We start from the raw sequence: 22,887 nt of genomic DNA on the forward strand, positions 1-22,887 counted from the left end.
ATATGTCCATGTACCGTAGCTGGTGACATCAAACAAAATGGATTCAACAAGCCTTTCTCACCTTAAATACACTAGAAAGAAGTGTGTGTGTGTGTGTAAAAAGAGTAGAAAGTATTAGAAGTAATAAGCTGCAATATGCACAATGGAAACACACGTCTTAATAAATGCTTGGAATTGACTTTGCTGTTGTGTAATTATGATGGAAATGTCTTATTTTGTACCTATTTCCAAATCCCTATGACGGCTTGTTCTGGTATGGGTATTTATTTAACATGCTGCTATGCATCACCAGTCAAGAGTAGGAGAACTATGTGCAGACGTAAAGGCAGTTGATTAAGCTGAGGTAAGGTGAACTGTTTTTTTGTTGTTTTAAACCATAAGTAAAGTTACAATAGAACACAACCACGTTTGGCACTTAACAACATACTCGGCAAATGAGAAATAATTAAAAAAATAAAACTCTTCCTCATTGGCCTAATGCACAAGCATTTCATATCACAAAAATTACATATAAAGTTACATCACTTGCACTACTCTGAAATCTACTGCACAATAGGAAAGTCAGACAGAAGCACTTTTACATAGCTTTGGACCAAGTTAGTCCACGGCAAAGCTACAATACATAATGTATGGATATATCTGTAGATGTTTTTTTCTCAAATATACTCTTAAATATGTGACTTTGGAGGAAAGAGAGAGAGAGAAAAAAAGGTTTACCAGGACATTCACCACAAACAATTCATCCGTCAAGGGGAAAAGTACAGGACTTGGTGGGATGAGTCTTATAGATCCTGGCCGAGTCGTTCAATCTCCTCAATAAGAAAGTCGATGTCCTGGAAGGTAGCGGCAGGATTAGAGATCACCATGCGGAAAAAGTTGACCTTGTCTCCTTGTGGTTGGTAGCTGACCATGGTTGTCCCGTACTCCATCATCCTGGCTTTTATCACTGGAGCCACCTGAAATAGACAGTAAATACAGCATGGATTAATTTGGGCTGGTGAGTAGGTCTATCTACCACTAAAACAAATAAGATGACTAATAAAATGAGTTGTAAGGTCAGTTGTATTTATACATTTGGAATCTGAATTGTGAGAATAACAGATGCTCCAGGGGGAGCTGTGTCTCTAGATTGAGCTGCTTGTTCCCCTTGGACAGAGCCAGGCTAGCTGTTTCCCCATGTTTTCAGTCTTTATGCTAAGCTAACCAGCTGCTGACTCCAACTTTATACTTCATAGACAAACATTCAGAGTAGTATCGATTTTCTCATCTAATACTCGGCAAGAATGCGAATAAACGTATTTCTCATAATGTCGAACTATTCCTTTGAATACGTCTCTAGATTTCTCTTCAATCCATCCTTGCACACTCAGACATCTTGCCTTCTAACTGATTGTTTACGTCTTGATGTTTATGTCATTTTCCCTCATTAATTTTCTTTTCAAATGACTGGCATAGGTGAGAATAATGCAGTTTGAACACTGTTGGCAGTAAATAATTGATTTAGAAAGTATGTAGTATATTGTGAGTGTAAGTCGTTCTTCAAACAATCTGCTGTCTGTAATACAAATATCGTTCAAAGAAACTACACACAAAATGTAAAGTTCGAGGGGATACAGAGGAAGTTACATAGCATGCATCTTACAAACACTGGACTGAATTAGATTTTTTTAAATGGGCCATTTTGCAGGGTGCTTTTAGTCAGGTAAAATTTCCAATCCAGGACTTATACTCATAACAGAGTATTTTTACATTGTGGCATTGTTGATTATACTTAACTTAAGGCACTAAGTACTTCCTCCACCACTGGACTTACAGTAAAGGCTGCAGTACTGTAGCTCTCATTACACAGTCATTTATTCCTTCTAAATCTCTTACAGGTGCCCTGTTGCGGTTTCTGTAAAATAATCAATCAGCAGCTGCAGATTTCTGTCAACTTAGTTTTTTGACAATTTTCCAGTTATCCTTTAGAAGTAGTCATTAAAATAAATGGAAATAAGGGAAAACTCCCTCAGTATAGACTTTTTCCTCAACATTACATCATTGTAGTGTCTGAGTCTGTGGAAAAAGCGTGTGCTGTCCAAACATTGCAGTGAAGTGTATCCACTGCGTTTTTTTTCAATCAAACTTTCAAAAACAAAAGGAAATCTCTCCATTTAATTTGGTATGACAAACAATGGTTTTACAGAGAAAGCGAGTTCTTTGTATGACTGGCACGTACACCATCTGTTTGTCCTAATTGTCAATTAGCATGCCCCTGCTGCTGTGGGATCCTCTGAATGGCCACCACTTTAGCTAACTGAATAGCCTCACTCCCCCTCTGTATCTTTTATTTTAAGACTGTCACAAATTGTTTGTCTTAGATTATGTTTGGGGCATTGTGGGCCTTTATTTGACAGGACAGCTTAAGACAGGAAGTGGAAGAGAGAGGGGGAATGACACGCTGCAAAAGGCTGCAGGTTGGATCAAACCCGCGGCCGCTGCGCTAAGTAAGTAAGTAAGTAAGTAAGTGAAGCTTATTTATGTAGCACTTATCACAGACAGAGTCATAAAGAGCTTCACAGACCAAATAAATAATCACATTATAACAATCGATAATCACAAAAAGCACAATAAATTACAGTAAAACACAAAAGCAAGAACTGAGCATTTGTACACGGGGCGCACGCTCAGCCAAGTGAGCTACCTGGGCATCCCAAGACTTTCACAATTTACAAAGCTTTTTTTTTTTTTTAATAAGGGGCCATACATGTTGTCCCTAATGAGGAGGTCATATGATGGTCAAGCTGGATAGTAATGACTTATTAGGGCTTGTAGGGCAAATAAAAGGTGAAGTGGAAGGTGTTTTTAGTAGATATCATAGTCAGGCTTCTTATCTCCGCTAACCAACCTTGTGTAAGTGTTTCTTTCTCTCCTCTTTGTCCTCCATGTAGCGGATCCCAGGAGGGAGGTACCAGAAGCAGACGTTGGTGTGCTGAGGCTGTGGGAACACAGAGATGAGAGGAATAAACATGCCACATGAAGCAAAACATGCAGACTCAGGTGGAATAATTCAATCATACAGACTATAATCAATCATGATGATATGAGTTTTTTTTTTTTTTAAATCAGTTGTTAGAATTTAAGCCACTATTTTTTTTAATTTAAACATTTCTTGTCTTTGGCGCCCCAAAGTGGTAGAATTACAATCACCGGGAATTGTCTAATTTATCAATAAATAAAAATATAAGATATCAGAATAATTTCAGGGACGTTCTAATCACAATCAAATGATTACAAGCACATTTTAATAAAAAAGTAACAATATTTGCAGTTTAAGTTGTAAATAATTGTTTTTAACATCAGTTTAATTAATAAATGTACATGCGTTTGCATGAATTTATTATATTTGGACATATAGAAAAATAATATTTTTCTATGTGTCCAAATATAATAAATGATATAGTATAATGATCATTTTAAAATGCCACCCAGCTCTACACACAATTAAACGTGATAGTGAAAACACGTATTACACACCCAATGTTATTAATCAGCCTTGCCTGAAATCCTACAGCTACCCCAAAATAAAAAAGTGCTGAAAGTAACCGTAGCACATCCATTTCTCCAAGACAGATCAAATTGGGTTTGAAAATGGCTTTCCACAACTCAAAGAAGAAATCCATTAGGGGTTCCCAGCATTTGACAGGTAGCTGCCTCCTTCTCAGATAGTCTGTATGTCTGAAAGCCAACACAGCTCTATTTTTTGGCATCTGAATTCCTGCTGGAGCAGCCTGCCTGCAAGTTATGAAGCATTCAACAGCTGACCAGCCATGCACACCAGCCTCATTTATCCAGCCCGGGCTGGCTCGACCGTAGTATATTCATCATCAGATTGATGTAATGGCTCAATGGGAGGTACAGACAAATGAACACCTGGGCCGGTGCCCAGAGGACTTGGCTTTTTCCCATCACCCTCTGGGTTATGATGCTCTTAGCCTTTTTGGCTGAACAGGAAACAATAAGCCTTAAGTATTAAAGAGCTTTTACTATAAATGACTCTGGGTGTCTTAGCAATCCTTTTATAATGAGAGTTTTTAGCTTAATAACCCCATCATACCCACATATGCTTGGGCTGTTGTAATTTTGCTGAGTAGAGGATATTTCGGACACAGTGCTATTCATATGCATATGAGCAATTACAGGCCGTTATGCTATTCATTTAACATAATAGCAGCACATTATATTGGCAGCTAGAGGTAAAAATGGCATTCTTCCAACACAAAGCAAGAGCACCCTGGGAGTCACCCATAATGACAGTGAATACACGGAGAAGAAGCATCGGGGGGTAATGTGAGCTACTTTTCTCTGATTATACGAATGAATAACCATGTGGAGAGTGAAATGTAAAATGTGGACATACTTTCCCATCAAAGACCATCTCGTATCCTTCTCTGTCTTTGATCTTGTTGTAGAGGTACTCCGAAAGCTCCAAACACTTGTCAATCTGAGCCTCAAACCCTATGGTGCCCTGCGGAAGAAAAGATTTTAATCCGTTAGATTTGGAATGTCTATTGAAACTAATGAGTGTTATGTGATTATTGTAAAACTGAAGTTATTTTAGCAACTAAACAAAAAGAGAAGGGACAGGCACAAATCATATTTTTTGGTAGGAAAATTGGATAGCAATGTCCAAAATGTTAATTTAAATCACTCTCTAGGCACTAACACATCTGTCATGCATATACAGTATAATGCTTAAAAAATCAAGTCAAAACGCATCATTAAAAGTGTCAAAACAAAATCAAAGCAACACATTAGGGCTTGAATAGAAGACAAAATAAGGTTTAGACTCCAATGAAATGAGATAAGTCTTTACTTTTGTGGAACTTTTATACTATGGCGAAATAATTTTCAGTCACATGAAATTTTCCATTTTCTTTCCTGTAAACTGCGTTAGTTAAAAGTAAAAAAATTATGTTTTGGAGGAAAAAAATCCCTGATACCGCTGATGATACTATTTTTGTAATATAAAGTAAAGGCAGAAATCACACACTGACTAAAGGCTTAACTTAAGGTCGTCCATCACCACAAAATCATTCTGCATCTCAAAGAACTGCATGCAAATATAAGCGAGAGAGCATATGTCCCAGTTACCTTAGCTCTCCACATGAGCCACAACTTGAAGATGTCTACGTGGCGTCCACACTGCAGCGCTTTGTCTCCGGTGTCGTAGGACAGGTCGTAGTGTTTGTCCTGCTGGAACAGGTAGCAGGCGTGCATCTGGTTGCAGTTCTGCATTAAACCCTGTGAAATCACATCCACAATGTGTATTTTTAACCACAAGAAAACAAACAAATATTGACACGTAGGTAATATGTGACGATGAGGCCTACCTCCTCTCTGACCAGCAGGGCTGAACACTGCAGAGGGACTGACATCATCTTGTGTGGGTTCCATGTTACCGAATTGGCCCTGCAGCCAACAGAAAACAATCACAGTGCACCGTGACCTCAAATGCTCATTAGCTTCTTGTCGCATTGTCTTCACCCGACCGAATAAATGTCACTTGCCTCTCAACTCCATCCAGCTTCCACCTGTGCCTCCGGGACATGAGGAGACTTCCTCCCCACGCACCCTAACAGGACAGACAGGTGACAAGTAAAACATAGGTTCAACCTTTGATTTGAGGGACATTTCACTTTAGATGCAAAGTCAAGTCACTACTCAGTCTGTGAAACCAGCTGTATAAGTCTTTTTAGTCAATTTTTATACTGCTGTGCAAAAGGGACAGGTTTGATTTTTAAATAAATGACTTTGAAGAAACCATCCTATGGATCCTGAAGTTTTTATAAAAAAGAGTGGAAACGTCTTGTTTTGCTGGTAACAAAGGACCTCACACCACCGTGCGACACAATCACTGGACACACTGCAAACTCATGCTCCTCTCTTCCTGATGTGCAGCCCTCTCTCTTGGTTTAAATAAGTCACATGTTGTTGGCTACGCCCGCTGAACTGGCTACCCACTGTGAGGCTCTGACACACCAATCAGACGGCCAACCGTCAGCAAAAAAGGCAGTCGGACTGACTGCCTCCCCGAGTTGGTCATAAAAGTGCCTCAGAACACACAAAGAATAAAATTAAATAAAAAAGAATTATGAACAGAACTGAGGAGATTTAGTTCAACATGAGGATCTTATTTTTCAGTTAAAACATGGGCACATTTCAAAAATGTCTAAATGTCAGAAGCTTGTGTAGATGTGTTTTTTTTTCTCCAAAAATCAAAGGATTTCTGGACCTCATAATGTTTACTACTGAGAGTTAAGAAGGCCACCCACCACTCTTATTTCATGGGAAGCTGCATCCACAACATCCAAACAAAAAGCAGCAAGTGCCACAACACTAAAAGGCAGGATGTGATTTTTCCCATCTCAGCCAGTTGAGGAATGATAGATAAGGCCATTTATGTCTCTTAATAGAGGTGTCCCCCTGTCAAGACTAAATCACCTTCATTAATGGATAGAGTTCCTTTAGTGAGAGAGCCCATGATGGCAAAGTCAGGGTAGGAGATGATTTACAGCCTCTGTTCCAGTTTTTCTAATCCCCAGTGTTAGATAGGAAATGGCTGGCTCCTATCTGGGTCAAACGCCAGCAGTTAGAGGCGAAACAGACATAATAGATTTGTCAAACTCACCGTTGAGCTCAGTATTTCTGTGTTTTCTTTCACTAAACCCCTACTGTGGAGAGATATCGTGCATCACGGACGGAGTTTTTAATTGAGTCAACAGGAGATTTGTATGCAGATTCCATCCAAAAAGTCAATTTGTGTTACTCACATCAACGTGCATCCAGATGTTGTACTTTTTGCAGATGTCAGAAATGGCAATGAGAGGGTCAAAAGCTCCGTACACCGTAGTTCCAGCAGTTGCACTTACAAAGAAAGGAACAAAACCCTGCAGAAGCACAAACAAAACCTCCTCGTAATTAAAAGCAGCTTATAACGGTGGAAATATGTTTCATCATCAGCGCGGTTTCAGTCGACTGAATACCAGAAAATCTGTCTGTATGAAGTTATGTCTGCAACGTTTATGTATTTTAGTATTTATAGCTGTGTTATTATTGTTACCTTCTGTTTTGCCTCCAGTATTCTCCTCTCAAGGTCACTTGGGATCAATTTGCCACTGCAATAGTAAAAAAGCTTCAGTTGCGTCTTGACTTGTAGTGGTAGAAGAAGTATTCAGATCATTTACTTTTGTGAAAGTACCAATACAACTATGTAAAAACACTCCATTACAACTAAATATCCTGCAGTTAAAATCCTACTTAAAGCTATAGTGCCTAGTTTCTGCTGCCCCCATGAGGGGTTCAAAGAAATGACAACAAAACTGTTGGTACAAATTTAATGGGAGAGAAAAAAAAGATTCTGCTATATGAAGGTTTTCATTTTTTGGGACGTTTTTAAAATCTTTGCTGAAATATTTGATCATGTTACCTCCTTGAGCCTCAATCTGTCATTTAAATGAGAAGTGGAGAAGGCAAATGGCTCTCACAGACATCTGAAGGTTCAAAAAGGGCCCAAACTAGACACTAATTTCTTGTTGGTTCGCTCGTTGATCTTTTATAAGCCTACCACATGTCTTTTTAGGTCAAATATTAATCTGCAAAGTAACTAGTAACTACAGCTGTGGTGTAAATGTAGGGGAGTAGAAGCAGATTTAATTTGAGGCTGACTTTACCTTTCATCTGCTTTGATGCAGATCACACTCTCTGTCCCGATGCCGAGAGCCGCCGCACCTTTTTTGATCGAAAAATGGCTCTAAAAAGATGACAGAGAAAAGATTGTGTTCAACCAACTGTACTCCAGGATACAGGAGAGAGGGGGAGATGGGACGTTTTATTTATATAAAAAATGTATCAAACAGGTTTGATGTTGTGTTTTTTTGCCCACAGCATTTTTCAAATGTCCTTTAAAGATGAAGGAGGTGACATACAATGTGACAGAACCACCAGTCACTTTGTGTCCTTCTTCGTCTGATACACTTTATATTAGCGTGACACAAACACACATCAGGCACAGCCACAGCTAATGTGCTTTTGCTATTTGAAGTTATTCCTGCAGCAGAGAGGAAGATCTTTGACTTTTGATTCAAAAAAATTGTTCAAATAGTGATCAATGCTACTTATCTGATTCAATGAGACACATAATGACAATTGAATTGAAACCAAATGCCTACATGTTCGGATGTGAAGGCCACCAGTCTGGGAACAGATGACATTCCTTTCTCCTTCACTTCAGGAAACATCTTGAAGCGAGCCAGCAGCATGGCATACATGTTAGAAATGGCCCCACCTAGAGGACAGACAGGGCTCAGTGCTTCACAGCCACTCAGTGTCACAACTGGCAAGTCTCATGGGGATGATGCAGCGCTTCAGAACAGAGTTAAAAAAACGTCTTTGCGTGTTTTAAATAATCAAACAACAACAACAAAAATCCTTTGTTTACAGCGTATCGAGGGATGACACAGCATCCGACTGTCCACCGTGTCAGAGCCAATCACAGTCTTTTTCATCAAATTCTCCTAATGCTCGTTTGTCACATGTCAAACAGAAAAGCATGGGAGAAATTAAAGATTGGAGGGTGACTAGAAGGGGGAGGCTAAATGATATTATGCTAATTGGGTTTGAAACGAGTTCCATTTATATCATCAGAATGCTAATTTACACATTATAACACACACACACACACACACACACACACAGGCAGTTCCATTTTCAGTGAAACAGAGGGGTGGTGGGATTGGCGTTGCCTGACATACCAGGAGAGAAAATGCCATCTCCTCGCCCATCCGGCCAGCCAATAATCTCCCTCATCTTCTTCAGAGTGACGTATTCCAGCAGCACAAAGACAGGAGCCACCTCATAGGTGAACCTGCATTACACAAGTGGAATCACACGATGTTGGTTGCACAACAAAATTCAATGACTCATCCCCCCAAAAATAGCCAGTAAACCCACATTTCTATCCCTGCAGTATGGGTGTTTAAATTGATGGCTCTTTCACAGGTAAATAAACCCCTAAATCATTCAAAGTCTTAAAGGGTAAAAACAAATATTTTGTGTACTCAACATGTGGAGTCATGGTCAATTGTAAAAGCTCCACCTTCATTTCTTGAAAAAATGTAAGAGCATCCATTTATTTTTCCCACATTGCAGGCCACATTTCATAGACCCAAATGATCTCTCTGTTGTACAGAAGTCTCACATTTTCATTATCGTGGCTGCACTAAAAAAATACATTTACCACATGCGCCCCGTGACATATTTTTCTACATGGTTAGGTTTTTTAGCTGCAGTATTTTTAAAACCCCTGTGTCAAGAGCAGGCTTATTTTGCAGGGCCCCACAGTTGCCAAGGCTGATTCTTGTAGAGCTTATCACCCCAAAAACACACGCCAAAATTAGCTTCAGATTAGTGTGAATGTAATTTCAGGGCAAATTTTCTCCCCTTGAATCCCAATAGAGATTGGACATGAGGGGGAGGGATAAAAGGCAGAGGTGGGAGGGGTGCAATGGGAAGGGGGTGGGGGGTGTAAGGAGGGGGTCTGCCTTTCATTTCACCCTTTTCATTTGCCACGATTGAGTGAAAAAAAGGAGCCACTATCAGCTCGTGCAGACAGCATATGGACGGACCGGAAATGGAATTCATTGTCATTATTATTAGCACCATTTTTAATCATGATGAAGCATGGACCACATACTTACATATTGGTGTTGGCAGTGGATGTTAGCCAATCAGCTGCTAGTCCAACCATGTCTAATCCTGTAGAGAGCTGATTGAAGTACCTGGGGTGGGCTGAAGGAACAGAAGCAAAGGCAAAATGAGAGAGGAAGGGTGTGAGACTGAAATTCTGATCATTTGATCTCATCCAAGGAAAATTGAAATATGCTATTTATGTGTTGATACTGAGTTTTGAGCAAAAGGCAGAGAAGCTGTCATCTTCTAAACACTTTAATTGCAGGTTAGAAATGCAGCTGCAGTGACGTTTGAAGTCATCTTGACAAATAATGAAAGCATTTGGTGCTGCATGGGAAATGTAGTAGAAATTCAGTGGAGAGTATAAACATGCCCAAATTGAGTTTTCCCACATTTTGTGTTTTATATAATACAGAAAACATAAAAAAAACCAGAAGCTTGGAAAATTAGTAAATTGAATGTGGATGCTTTTTTTTTTTAAATACTTAAATTTAAATGTTTCCTAAACAAGGTTATTCATAATGCATGTCTAGCTTTAACACTTTTATGTTCCTTTATTTTATATTATAAACATGCCATGTAACACTTTAATTTAACACTTCCGATTTAGCAATCATTCATAAACGTTTAAATACACAAAACTATTTATAACACACTATAATGTAATTGTAAATTCATATGTCAACAACTTCTGTACAATTCTTCCCATAAGTGCACGTAGGTGTATAGATAGTGACTGACATTATGACAATATTGACAAAACAGTAAATAACATCTCCATGGGAGATGTTATAATTGTTGATACATAACACAATTAAAACTTGTCCTCATATCTGTTATGTGTAGTTTATGTAATGTTGTATAACAGGGGTTAAAGTCAAATTTGGCCAATACATCCTTAAAATATACAGGCTATATCTGGATTTGTTTATTTGAGGCGATGAAATCTGTGTTGTGCTGTGAAAATTCTCCTGTGTCAGTGAGGAGAGAATAATGGTCCTGGCCTGTGAAGCCTGGTTATTAGCTTATTATCTCTCACTTGGTTTACCAGATTTACTGCGTCACTGCATGTATCGGTCTGGTGGTCAGGAGGAGGAGGAGGAGGAGGAGGAGGAGGAGGAGGGGAGGAGGACAATTTCCAGCCTGATTTTTGAAAGACATCACATCTATTTTTTTTATTTGTTCATCACAGGCTGTATTCTGTCTTCACTGGGCCGCTATGTACATGTCTGAAGTAGAACCTTCAAGAAAAACGTCTATTCACCTCGTATTGGCCAATTAGTGATTTTCTGATATATTTGATCATTTTTTGCTGTTTTAGTTTTTCAGTGTTATAATTTAGGGCTATGTGCTATTTAGAGATATTTCCCCTGTAAATGTTTGACAATATTTCTGTTCATGATATCAAATGTATTTTAGGATTTCGACATGAAAGGCAGCAGGCCAGGTATCAGGCCTGTACAAAATGGATTTAAAAAGGCGCAGATGTAAAGGGGAGATATTTCCTAACATGCCGAACTGAAACAGCAGTTTTTTTTTATAAAGTCAGAAATAAAGCAGGTTATTTATCAAGCATGTGCCCAACAGCCAGGCCTGACCTGTTTTGATGGCGTATTTGAGAGTCGCGCGACAGCTGATCAAGATATCATCCAGAGAGGCCGGCTCGCCCTGCAGCTCCCAGTTGTTCATCTGGAGCAGCTCGTTTGGATAATGAAAATCAATAACCTTCGTGTCCCGGTCGAAAGACTCCACGATGTAGGCCAGTAAAATATCCACAACTTCCTGCAGGAAGGTCATTGTTTTGGCGTCACTGTCCATGGCAGGTAACAGGTCTGTAAAGAATCAAAACAATAAATGAGTTAAAGCAGCAGCAGGGAGACATTTGGGGATTAATGTGTCTGTGGAGAGGAGAGGAGCCTCGTAAACATTAAGATACATATGTGTTGGCTCTTATTTGTTTAGTTTTTTTGCCGTATGAAAATATCCTGCAGGCCTACAAACAGGACAAAAAGCCCGCGTTTCGTATTTTATTTTTTTTAACAGATCTAAAAATGGACTTTGATAAAGGAGAGTTTAGGAAGTTTCTGCGACGCCTCATAACAGGAGAGTCTGCTCTGCTGAAGGTGACCTCTCAGAAAAACTGCAAAAAATGCTCACCATAACCACCTCAATATTACAGCTATCCAATCAAAATGAATGGGTAGCCTACAGGTACTGCCTGATTTCATCCAAATAGACATAGACATATATTCTGCCCTTTGTTTCTATTTTTTCCCTTCACGTGTACCCTATTTTTCCACGCGGGGAACAAATAATAAAGCGGACCACCTATTTAAAGATCAATACGACATACAGATTATTGAAAGATCAATATGACATAAAAGTCGATTTGTAAAATGTCAATGCATGTATGTATGCTTTTCCATTTATTAAAAACAGAAAAGAATGTTTATGGTATTTTTACACTGAAGGAATCCCACAAAACCAAGGCAAGGCCACGCTGGGACTCAATGAGACGGATCAGCAGTCCGACACGGTTTAAGATCCAGGTTTGCAGCATGCTTTAATACCTGTTGAATAGAGGTCGGAGAAGACCACAGCTGCTTTGGTGCAGTTGCAAGATTTGTTGCAGCCGCAGGTGCCAGCTGCCTCGGTCTCCGGCGGCTGCTTGGCGGCCGGCTCGGCGGGCTTCTCCACTTCCCCGACATTGAGCAGCGCTTTGGACAACACAGAGCAGCATTGAGATATTTGTTATTACCCTTTCGACAAGGCCGGGCTGTAAATAGGCTAATGGTGGAGATAACGGGCGCGTCGCCCAAATAGCTTTCCACCTCCCCCCCCCACCCCCAACCCCACACTCCCTCCGCTGTGAAACAACATACCACATAATTTCGATCCAATTCCTCCGGATAATTTCTGGGCAGCCGCTTGGCACCAAGCCCTGGCTGGAACAGAGAGGGGATAAATCAAATAAGGATGAACAGGCTTCAGGTTCAGAGTCCAACTTTAAGATAGAAGCCGAAATACAAAAGCGCCCCGCAAGTTACAGTACAAGAGCACTTTTAGATGAAATTCTTGCATCCTGCAGGGTGAAACGAGAAAAGGTGTAAAAGCAGATGTTTTCGACTATGGATTCATCAGGCCTGTTTGGATTTTAATTCGGCGGCAGTGACACAGAAAGCAGCGCACTCTGCGTGAGACAATGCTCTGGAATTAGAGCTGCCGGTCCATCAGAGGTGGTTTGAAGACAAAAAGGCACTCACGTGTACTGGGGCTCTGACTCCCGGTATTATTGGCCCCCGCATTATCTCCGCCAAGAGACCAGAAACCCTGCGATGCCATTGCTGCCGGTATTTAGGAGCTGCTGGAGACACGGAGACCGACAGAGCCCATCCACGCGGAGCTGTCCAAAGCTGATGTGGTGCTGAATCTGACCAGAGCTCTCCGACTGCTGGAAACCCAGCCGTGCATCCGATATACGCTTTGGGCTGCAGAAGAAGAAAAAAAACCTAATAATAAAACGGCTTTGGTAAAATAAAAGAAATAGAAATACAAAAGGCGTCCACTGGGCTATTTTTGCAGTCGTCCACAGGTGCACTAAGCAAAGAGCAGCGTCCTCTCAGAGAAATCCGCTGGACTTCAGCGGCGCACTCAGTCAGCGCACCACGCGCTCCTCACTACATAAATATAGAGCTCGAGTTCAGGTTGAAAAAATCCGCGGGGAGGTTTCTGCCCTGGATGAACATGTATACACAAATAGCCCAAAAAATAGGTGATGAGAAGTGGGATCAATGAGCAGCTTTATGCTTCAGCTGCTGGTAAATAAGCAGCTCTTACACGCCATGCCTAATTGCATCTAACCTTAATTCCACGTCACTAAAGCAATCCCATCGTGATTCACTTCAGGTCATGACGAACTGCGTTACGTCGTGACTAGATACATACATACATACATACATACATCCATACATCCATCCATACTCAACATTAGTCCCCTGCGCGCTGAACTTACCCTCCATGCAGACAGTGAACGCACACTAATACATCTGCTGGCAATTGCAGACCTATTTCTTAGAGACCGGCTGCTCTGATTGCGCGCATGGTGGAGGAAGCAGTGGAGCGGCAAGGAGACTTGGTGCGCATTGGTCTCTCTCTGCTGTCAGTGTTGGGGCTCCTTATTCCAAAAGTATTTATTACTAGTTACTTGTTTACTTACTGCAGTTTACTTGTTGCAGGTAATGTTGCATGTATATGTTTTTTTGTCGCACATAAATATGATTATCCAGGACTTTCTTCAAGAATCAAGATATCCAATTGTCCTACCCTAAACTATGATAAAAATGGATGGACACTGGTTTGTAGATTTTGGATAGGTAAAAAACAAACAAAGATAATATCAATTTAAATAGTATCAGAGCCTTATTTCAAATTGCAATTTTACAATCCAACAGTCATGTTCTGCAATGTTTTCTCATCGTTTAAACACGAACGAGAGCAAAGGGAGCCTGCGGGCATGAGAGCTAGCCTCAGCCACATCTGTTATGAATATGAATGCAATAGTGTACAACCATTTAATGTGACAAAAGATTCATTAAAATAAACCGAGCCGTTTGGCAAAGCCATGATATTACTCAAAAATGTGCGTTTGGACTTGCAGTAAGTCTGTAGTTCTCCAAAGAGGCATACATTGATTTAATTCATTTTAGTTGTAGACTTTCTCTGATACTAATTAACTTTAAACAATCTTGTTCTTTCTTTCTATAGGATCGCCCATCCAAGCATTTTCTATACCTTCTCATCCATGTGTGGGGTTTTGTGGAGATGGGAATCTATCCCAGTGTAGTCTCTTTTGTGCCAGTGTGTGCAGTCAGCATGTAGTTGGGCATCCACTAACGCTCCCTGTGGGGTTTACTTCATTTAAAAGTCAGAAGTTGAATTTCAAAGAAATTTTAAAGCCAATATGGAAAAGTAGATAATAGTAAGATAAGAGTTGTGGAAAAGAAGATATCTGATATCCTGGGGCCTTTTTTTCTTTTCACCACAAAATAACTACATGAATGTAGTCATATTTGGGTGTGGAAACGGGGTACGAAAGACAGTAAAACAGCTTGGTTATCGTTAAGGAGGAAGTACAGCATAGCATACCAGCACTTCCAAATGATTTTAGGTTGCATGGGGGCAACTATGCTAAACCCGATATAAATAGAACATCACAAGGAATTTGATATAAGTTACATTTAAATGAACAAAACAGAGATAACAGCAGAGGAGAGTTGAACATTTACAAAGTAACAACACCAAAGCAGCTTTTTTCCAAAAGATACATCTTTCAAAATGGATTAAAATGCAAAGTAATGATGGCTTTTGTATTTACATGATCTGTATATATTTTATACAATTCTATTTGATGGTTAAATGGATATGCACAACCTCAAACACAATATTTGCCCAGAAGGGAAATTAAAGCAGCAAAATGAGCAAATGTAGCAACGTCTAATTTACAAGTCACATAAACAAAACCTTCATTTACAGTATTAAAGGTATAGCATTTTACTATTTACAAGTACCCATATACTGTCTATGCTGCATTTAGAGTCATTAGACTGATATTGATCATAATTATAATCAATGCAGTCAGTGCTTTTCATTTTCCTCAAGGTTCTTTAAAGAAGCTGTATCGAATTAAAATACTCGTACATCACATAGCATGATATATGATAATACATTGACACAGATTATTTGCCAAATGGCTAAAACGGTTCATTCATTTGTAGTGTTTGATGAGCCTTCGTCTCTGGGAAGTCTTCCTCAGAATGTGTCTGAAGTCATACGGATTGTCCTCAGTCCGACTCTCTGTGGAGGGCATTCTGGGAACTGAGCGCCTGTTAACGCAACACAAGAGAGATCAGTGAACACAAAGATAGAGTGCAAAGTAGAAGAAAAAATAAGGAAAAGCAACAATAGATGGTTTGAAAGATTTATACCAACAACAGAATGACAAAGGAGTTGAACAGATGTATTTTCAGGCGAAATATTTCATTTTGTTTATCATCTTCAGCGGCCATTTATCATGTGCGCGGGCTGTCTGAGGCAGTGGCCAGGCAGGACTGGAAAACAGATGGAATTTGTGCTTGGATTTGTCTCTTTCACCACCAAGAATGTGAAATGTAGGTGTGGCATTTTTGGAAAAAACAAAGGTGCAGGTCATATAGGTGCAGGAACCTCACAAATGCCACTCTCATACATAGCAGAGCGGTAGTTTTCGCATTTGAATTAGCAAAAGGTAAGGATAGTACTTGGTACTTTTTTGGTACTAACTCAGTCAAGGTTTTAATTGAGCTTAACCAATACTAAAAGGTGGAGTTAAAACACTACAGACTGATTGGTCAGAGAGATTTATCTGTAACGCAACATGGAACATAAACCCGCTTTTAAATAGACAAGCTTCAGTCCATTGCAACAGTAATTTATATATTCACTAGACCAAGATATAATAAAAATGGGAGCCTGCAAAACTATGCCGTAGACTACTTACAATACTATTGACAAAGTGCTGATGTTACTGTTGTTTGGTTGTCATGTCAGTAGAAAAAAAGACAAAAGAGAAAAGCACTGGCACCAAAAAAGTGATTTGAACCAAGCAGAGCCGTACCATACAGTGGATAAATGCATTAAAACGCTTGCTTTTAACTCAGTATTTGCAGTGATGGCGGGACTGTGTGCATGTGAACTTACTCAAATATGACTGAGTGCAACATTTTAAATCAATCTAGTAAAAAAAACAACAACACAATTTTACAGCACAACTTTTACTTTGTGAACCAGCAGCAAAGTCATCCTACAGATACATTAAGTATGTTGTATCATGAAGCCACGGTACACAGGCATTAAATCAGTAGACAGCTGGATAAACATCGAAGAGGCCATTCACAACCTTGACCATGAGGCGTCGGTAAGAGGACCTTTGAGTTAGATCATTTTGCCATGAAATAGAACAAGAACAGTGTGCGTCATTAAAACCGGAAACCATGATAATGGGGATCTCGGTGTCTGTTTGTATACTATACAGTGTGGCTCCCAAAGTAATTGGTGGAGCTCTAAATTGTTGCTCTTTTCTGGACCATTGATGGACTTTTTTCCAGGATTCATAGTTGTATCTTTCTAAAACCGCTTCTCTGACTATTTGAATCATTGCTTTTTTATATATAAAGCACATAGGGGACAAGAACACACCTGTTGTCCCTGACAGGTTTGGGAGGCTCTGGTTCAGTGACGGCCCTCTCTCTGGTCTGTCTACTGGCGGCTGCTGGTGTCAGCTCCGTAGACTGCTTCCTGTCCATGAAGCCGCTCCTCTCTGTAGACTGCCTTCTCTCTGGCATGCTGCTGGGTGACGTATCCTCTGTGGAGATGCAGGGTTCAGACCTGCTGGTGGACAGTTCCCGGTAGTAGTGGTCATCCACATCCAGCAGCTTCCCTGGACTGGAGCACAAACAGAGGGGATACATGGATGTTAGGAGGACAGACTTTGTGGTGATTGTTTATATAAGTCTGGTGACCAATACGAAATACCAGTCTGAAGTGACGGTGCTATCTCTTAAATATATAACTTGGTTTGATTTTCCTCCTTTTGTTGATGTTTTCCTGGGTTACATATTATCCATACTAATAAATTCCAGACTAACAATAAAATGTAGGTACTAACTGATTGATCCCAGGTGTGTCCTCTCCCATAGAAACTAAAACATGCACCTCATGCACTCTGTCTTTGTTTATGCTTATCGGTATTTCTGTTCTGCATCAAAGTGAAATGAAAAAAATCTATAAACCTTAAAGACAATAACTTTCCACAAGAGGTTGTTGTCTTCCTAGCTGATTTAACTTGTTCAAAAGTGTGTTTTGGTAGTCAGTTTGCAAATATTCTTTACATTAAAAAGACAAAGGCAAACATATACAGTCTGTGTCACGATTAAAGTCAATGTTTTGGTGGGATTTGAATTTAAGACACTTATTTTGCCTGGCAATTAACTGAGCATAGTGGCAGATAAAAGAGGAAATGAGAAAAAGAGCACAATTATCAAGCCCACAGTATCTGTAAATTGTCCATGAGCACCACACTGCCACCTCCCCTCAGCTCCAGGGATGATGTCACAAAGCAGAGTCGACCACTGGCCTCCACATGAACAGTGAGAAAAAAGAGTTTCCATGTGGAGATCAATAAGTCTCACACTTAATTAAAATACGTGACGACCGCTACAGGAAATCAGTGTAATCATGACTACAGAGCTACAACATGAGGAGTAATACTGTGATGAGTTTAAGGTCTGAGCTGAGTTTAGAGACACGGTGGATATACAATCATCCCTCTGATGAAACACAATCCATGTGCTGTTTTGGGTCTGAAATGAAAATTTCCTCTTGATTGTAATTACCTTCCTGTTCCTTGAATAAATTATGTTTTGTTAACAGCTTTTTACATACAGACACAAAATTTTTCACGTTCATAGTTCTTAGAGTATGTACAGTACACTGATTACTTTAGAGATCCCTAATCCCGGAACCCATGGGCTAGCGGTCTGAAGATAATTTAGCCTTTTGGGGAAAAGGCCAATATTTCCGGATTTCCGGGGCAAGACTTCGTCTTACCTACGCTGGTCAATGTTAGACGCAAGAATGGAGTTGGACTTGAGAGACTTACTACAAACAGATATCTGCATATGAATACAGTTATAAATAAATAAATAAAAAGCTCAATCGTCACCATGCCTTACTCTCCACACTGACTGTTTATCTGCATCAACCAAAGCCAGCAGTAACGCAATTGGTCAATCCTACTCAAACTACAAATGGATGCCGAAACGCTTCTGATACCAAAATCTTGTCCCATATCCTGCAGATTCTGCAATCATACTGTTTAGAGATAAGTGATCATCTGACTTTATTTGTAGTGCCAACATGAGGTTAACATTTGTTGTTTTGAGTAGATTATCTCAACAACCATTGTACGCATTGCCAATAATTTAGTTCAGATACTGATGTCCCCCTACTGGATAAACTGTACTTTCAATGAAAAAACTTTTATTTCTGGAACATCAGGTCAAATTTACTATACATTTACTAATACTTAGCATTGCCATGGTGAGCATTAGTGGCTGAGCACAGCATCACAAAACCACTGTAGTCTCCTAGTCCTGTTTCTGGATTTCACATTTCAGTTGATGGAATTTTTGTAGTTTTCTAATCTGTAGTTACACCTTGTTAATCCATGAAGGAACCAGTTCAGCCCCCCTGGTTACTGCTCATGCTCACTACCGGGTTTGTTCCTCGGTTTATGGTTATCAAGCTAGTGTTGGAAACACTGACACATCTTTAGATAGGGTACAAAACAGACATGGAATAGATCCTTGCTTAAATATTGGCAATAAAATATAGATATATGTAGTTAGCTATCACTGTTCCCAATTAACCTTGCCTCCCTATTTCTTCTTTTGTATTTTCTTTACTCGCATTTACTTTCATCAGCTCTGTCTACACTTCAGTTTTCACTCCTCTTCCCACCCACTCACTCCCATCTCCAATCCTCCTCTGCTGTCAACTTTAGCCAGAGATGCTATCTTTCCTGCTGACCTTCTCATCCTTAATGATGCATGTAAACTGCTCCTGTCCATCGCTGGCTGTATTTATCTGCTAACAAATTATTACCCTTGATGTTTAGCGCTGTGTGTCTGTGTCTCTGCAGACTGCTGTGATAAAGTGCCCTAGCCCTTTCTTGTTCAGCACAGCCCTATCAGTCTATCTTCACCACCTCAGTCTGGGTGGTACGCTCACCTTGTGGCCCATGCAATGCATACATACATATGCATGAACGCAAACATCCACACAAGCTCTCTAGTTGCTTTTTTTTTTTAGCAATGTATATGAAACATCTTACATACCACCACACCAAATGTTTATGATGCCTAACATTTAATATCAAGGTGAAAGATGAGGCTTATTCATTTCACAGAGGATGTGTAATTCTGCAGATCATTAAGTCTGGACCCAGACACCGTCCGTATGTTGGTGGAGGGCTAGTCATTACTCCTGACCTAGTGTGCCAAGCAAGGCAGGCAACAGGCCCACCCTTTAAAAAACATAGTCTGTTAAAATTAAGTTGAATTAAGAAGTTGGCACTTACTCCTCTTTCCTGGGTCTGCGTTTATCATCCTGGACAGACCGCTGGATGGAGAGAAACAGAGGACAGATCACTACATGTCAATTGAACACTCCTAATCTCTGTGTTCAGGTAAAGCAATAGAAAGTGGTTTTAGAAGAGTGGTTCCCAAACTTTTGACTGAATACAAATCAAAAAGGCGGTTTGACCCATTACAGCTTGCATTTGTTTAAAAGTTGTGACCAGTTAGTCAAAGATTAATTTTAGCTATGCTAGCAGCAGACTGACATATCTCAACAACTACAGAACGGTTTGCCATGAAATTTGGCACAGACACTCATGGTCCCCAGAGGAAGAATCCTACTGACTTTGGTGATCCCCGCAGCTTTCCTTTAGCTCCCATTGTGGTTGATATTTGTGGTTCTGACATGAATATCTTAAAAACTATTCAATAAATAGATGTGAAATTTAGTTTGAGAGAATAATGTCTCCCTCAGGATGAATACGATTAATTTAGTGCTTAGTGCCTGATACTTTATTCGTGTAATACTTTGGTTTATGAAAGAATACCTGCAAAACATATGAAATTCCCATCAGCCTTAGCTGTACTTTGTGTTTAGTGCTGATTAACAAATATTTGCATGCTAACATGCTAAAGGAAGGTGGTCAACAAATTAGCATTGTCACTTTGAACATGTTAGCATTCTTGTTTCTGGTTTTAGTTGATAAAATTTGAGTTTATTCTATATTAAAGTCCATTTTTTTTGTCATGTCCAGTTTATCGTGTCATCATGGCCTCCCTCTGTGTTTCATGAGACCCCTTGTAGGGTTGTGACCACATGTTGGGAACCACTGTGGATCACTTAAAAGACGTTTTGTTATAGTTATTTATTTTCAATTAATAAAAGTATTTCTAAAATATTTAATATTACCTCAAAGATGTTCATTGAATTCCGCTCTAATACATATGATCAAATTAGTAAGGAAGTAATCAAGTGGTCAATCATGTTTTTAAACTAACTAAACGCTTTTTTTTATTGCTAAAGTTTCTTACTCTTTATCAAGTGTTGAATGTCTAGTCTTCAATAATAATTGATTCAATTATTGATTAGATGCAATCTACAGTATATGAATAGGTTGACTAAACCGAATTGACAGCATTGTAACAAACCTGAAGTGCTGCAAAAAGAGCTATTTTGCGCTGAGCTATTGTTCGCTGAAATCATGAAACATTAAAAATAATTACATAGGTCATTGTATAAAAAGCAAAAAAAACCACAAAAAAACTGCGGAAGAAAATTGTTATCCGTCAAAAGTAGCAAAGAAACTCTGGAACAACCTTTGGCAGACAACTTTGTAATAGGCTGATATTTTTTGCCCTGGGAACATATCTAGTTAAGAGTACAACACAAAGAAATAAATTGCCAATCAATAGTGCATTGTGAAAGCTGATAGCTGGGGAAGTAGTTACAGTGTCACATAGCAGCTGACAGCAAAGCTTTGTTGTAGTACGGTATCTGAAATCGTTCTCCATCTCTTTCTGACTCACATGAATCAAGTTGTAATAGGTAGAGTCCTCTAGCGTGTTGAGGGTCTTTGGCTGCTGGGTCCTGCGGGGGGTCCTCGGCTGTTTCTTGTCAGCTGAAAATTACAAGGACATCAGACTGTTAAAAACATCAGACAGTGATATCATGTTGATTGTACTTAGCATTCAAAACTAGACATAATTAGGCAGGGTATTGATTCCTATTGGAAGAGAGCAAATAAATGGAAATTGAAAGGAAAATTGTCCCTAAAGTACAATTTCACACTCAATACATCTGCAACATTAAGTCCATAGTAGCTTTTTAATGTAAAGTATTTCTGTTTCATTATTGTTCACAAAGGTTAATGTTAAGGAGAGAAAAAAGTATTTCTAACTTTTTTTGATGTTTTTTCCCCAAGAAGAACTACAGTGAATCACAGTTTTTTCAAGTCATCTTTTCTTATTCTTCATTTTAAGTCTTTAATATGTAGACAGTAGAGAAAAGACTCCATGGGTTACATAGACGTCACCTTGAACCCCTGAGGCCCTCCCCTAAAACTATTACATGATCAAGGCAAAGCAGCATAACATGTTTTGCCTTTCCTACTTTGAGGCAGAATAAAACCGCCTCTTTCTTGATTTCTCGCACCACTCTGCTAAATTATGTTTAGTACTTTGTTTAGTCAGCCCAAGCTATGTCTATTCTACCTCAAAATAAGTGAAAGTGGCGATAATTTCTGCAGAATCCTGTGATCTTTAAAACACGATGTGTAGTTTTTCTAATGGGATTTAGAGGAGGTCAGGAAAAAGACACAAAAAACAGTCAGATTAACCATAACCATCTTTGGTAATTGCGGTGACTTTAGTGGCTGAACATCATGATCAAACAGCTCCAGAGCTGGTGGGATCGTTACATACATGGTTGATTGGAGAGAGACTATTGAATGTGATCCGGCACCATGCTGACCTGCTGAATTGCCTTCCAAACACACTGCAGTTTAACCCTAAGGCCTTTCCTGATTTACATTTTCCAACAGAGATGATGTGAAACAACCTTCGACACGAACAAATTGTCCTATAACTTTGTGAGGATCCATGTTTGATTCCCCGCATTGTATTGAATGTGACCATCTGGGTTGCTTTTCATGCATAACATCTTCCATAGCCTATTGTAGTGGATGTGTTGTAATCAAATCTGTCATGACTGAAACTGTTACAATATTCCTCTTTGGGAATGTAATTGCCGTTATTAACATATTACAATGACCTTTGCTTGTTGCTTATTATTAATCACTGTTCAAGTGAAAGAGGAAAACACACAACAATCTATCATGTGCAGAAGCTCTCAGGTACAGGAGGTGAAAACTTTGTAATATAATTTAACAACTTCATCTAAAGGTCATTCTGCATTGCTCAAACAAGTAAAAGCCAATTTCGTAGCCCCTCTTATTATTCCTACCATAATTGTTGGAAACGCTTGCTA

General features: G+C 39.5%; 2 protein-coding genes across 14 annotated transcripts in view; both read right to left on the reverse strand.

The window, feature by feature from the left end:
- Nucleotides 1-13,962, reverse strand: gad2 (glutamate decarboxylase 2). Of its 2 annotated transcripts, XM_034861565.1 has the most exons (17): nt 13,742-13,962; nt 12,993-13,217; nt 12,612-12,674; nt 12,300-12,446; nt 11,328-11,561; nt 9,738-9,828; nt 8,793-8,905; nt 8,211-8,326; nt 7,713-7,792; nt 7,103-7,157; nt 6,813-6,929; nt 5,550-5,614; nt 5,373-5,451; nt 5,134-5,283; nt 4,400-4,507; nt 2,888-2,977; nt 1-956 (listed from the first exon to the last, which is right to left on the reverse strand). In XM_034861565.1, the coding sequence occupies exons 2-17, from the start codon at nt 13,069-13,071 to the stop codon at nt 783-785; spliced, it is 1,761 nt and encodes a 586-aa protein (XP_034717456.1). In that variant the 5' UTR covers nt 13,072-13,217; nt 13,742-13,962; the 3' UTR covers nt 1-782. The 2 variants fall into 2 exon arrangements, with proteins under 2 accessions (XP_034717456.1, XP_034717455.1); XM_034861564.1 differs by lacking the exon at nt 13,742-13,962 and having other exon boundaries at nt 12,993-13,676.
- Nucleotides 13,963-14,939: 977 nt separating this feature from the next.
- Nucleotides 14,940-22,887, reverse strand: part of myo3a (myosin IIIA) — a 58,239-nt gene continuing 50,291 nt past the window's right edge. For 7 of the 12 annotated variants that reach the window (XM_034861559.1, XM_034861557.1, XM_034861554.1 and 4 more), the window contains 5 exons: nt 21,429-21,520; nt 21,051-21,095; nt 19,904-19,944; nt 16,963-17,208; nt 14,940-15,611 (listed from right to left, as the gene is read on the reverse strand). In XM_034861559.1, coding sequence (XP_034717450.1) covers nt 15,494-15,611; nt 16,963-17,208; nt 19,904-19,944; nt 21,051-21,095; nt 21,429-21,520 — 542 coding nt within the window. In that variant the 3' untranslated portion in view covers nt 14,940-15,493. The remainder of the gene's footprint in view (nt 15,612-16,962; nt 17,209-19,903; nt 19,945-21,050; nt 21,096-21,428; nt 21,521-22,887) is intronic. The other 5 variants (XM_034861560.1, XM_034861562.1, XM_034861556.1 and 2 more) reach the window with 3 other exon arrangements.

Source organism: Etheostoma cragini, chromosome 22 (assembly GCF_013103735.1).
Source record: "Etheostoma cragini isolate CJK2018 chromosome 22, CSU_Ecrag_1.0, whole genome shotgun sequence".
NCBI classification, from domain to species: Eukaryota; Metazoa; Chordata; class Actinopteri; order Perciformes; family Percidae; genus Etheostoma; species Etheostoma cragini.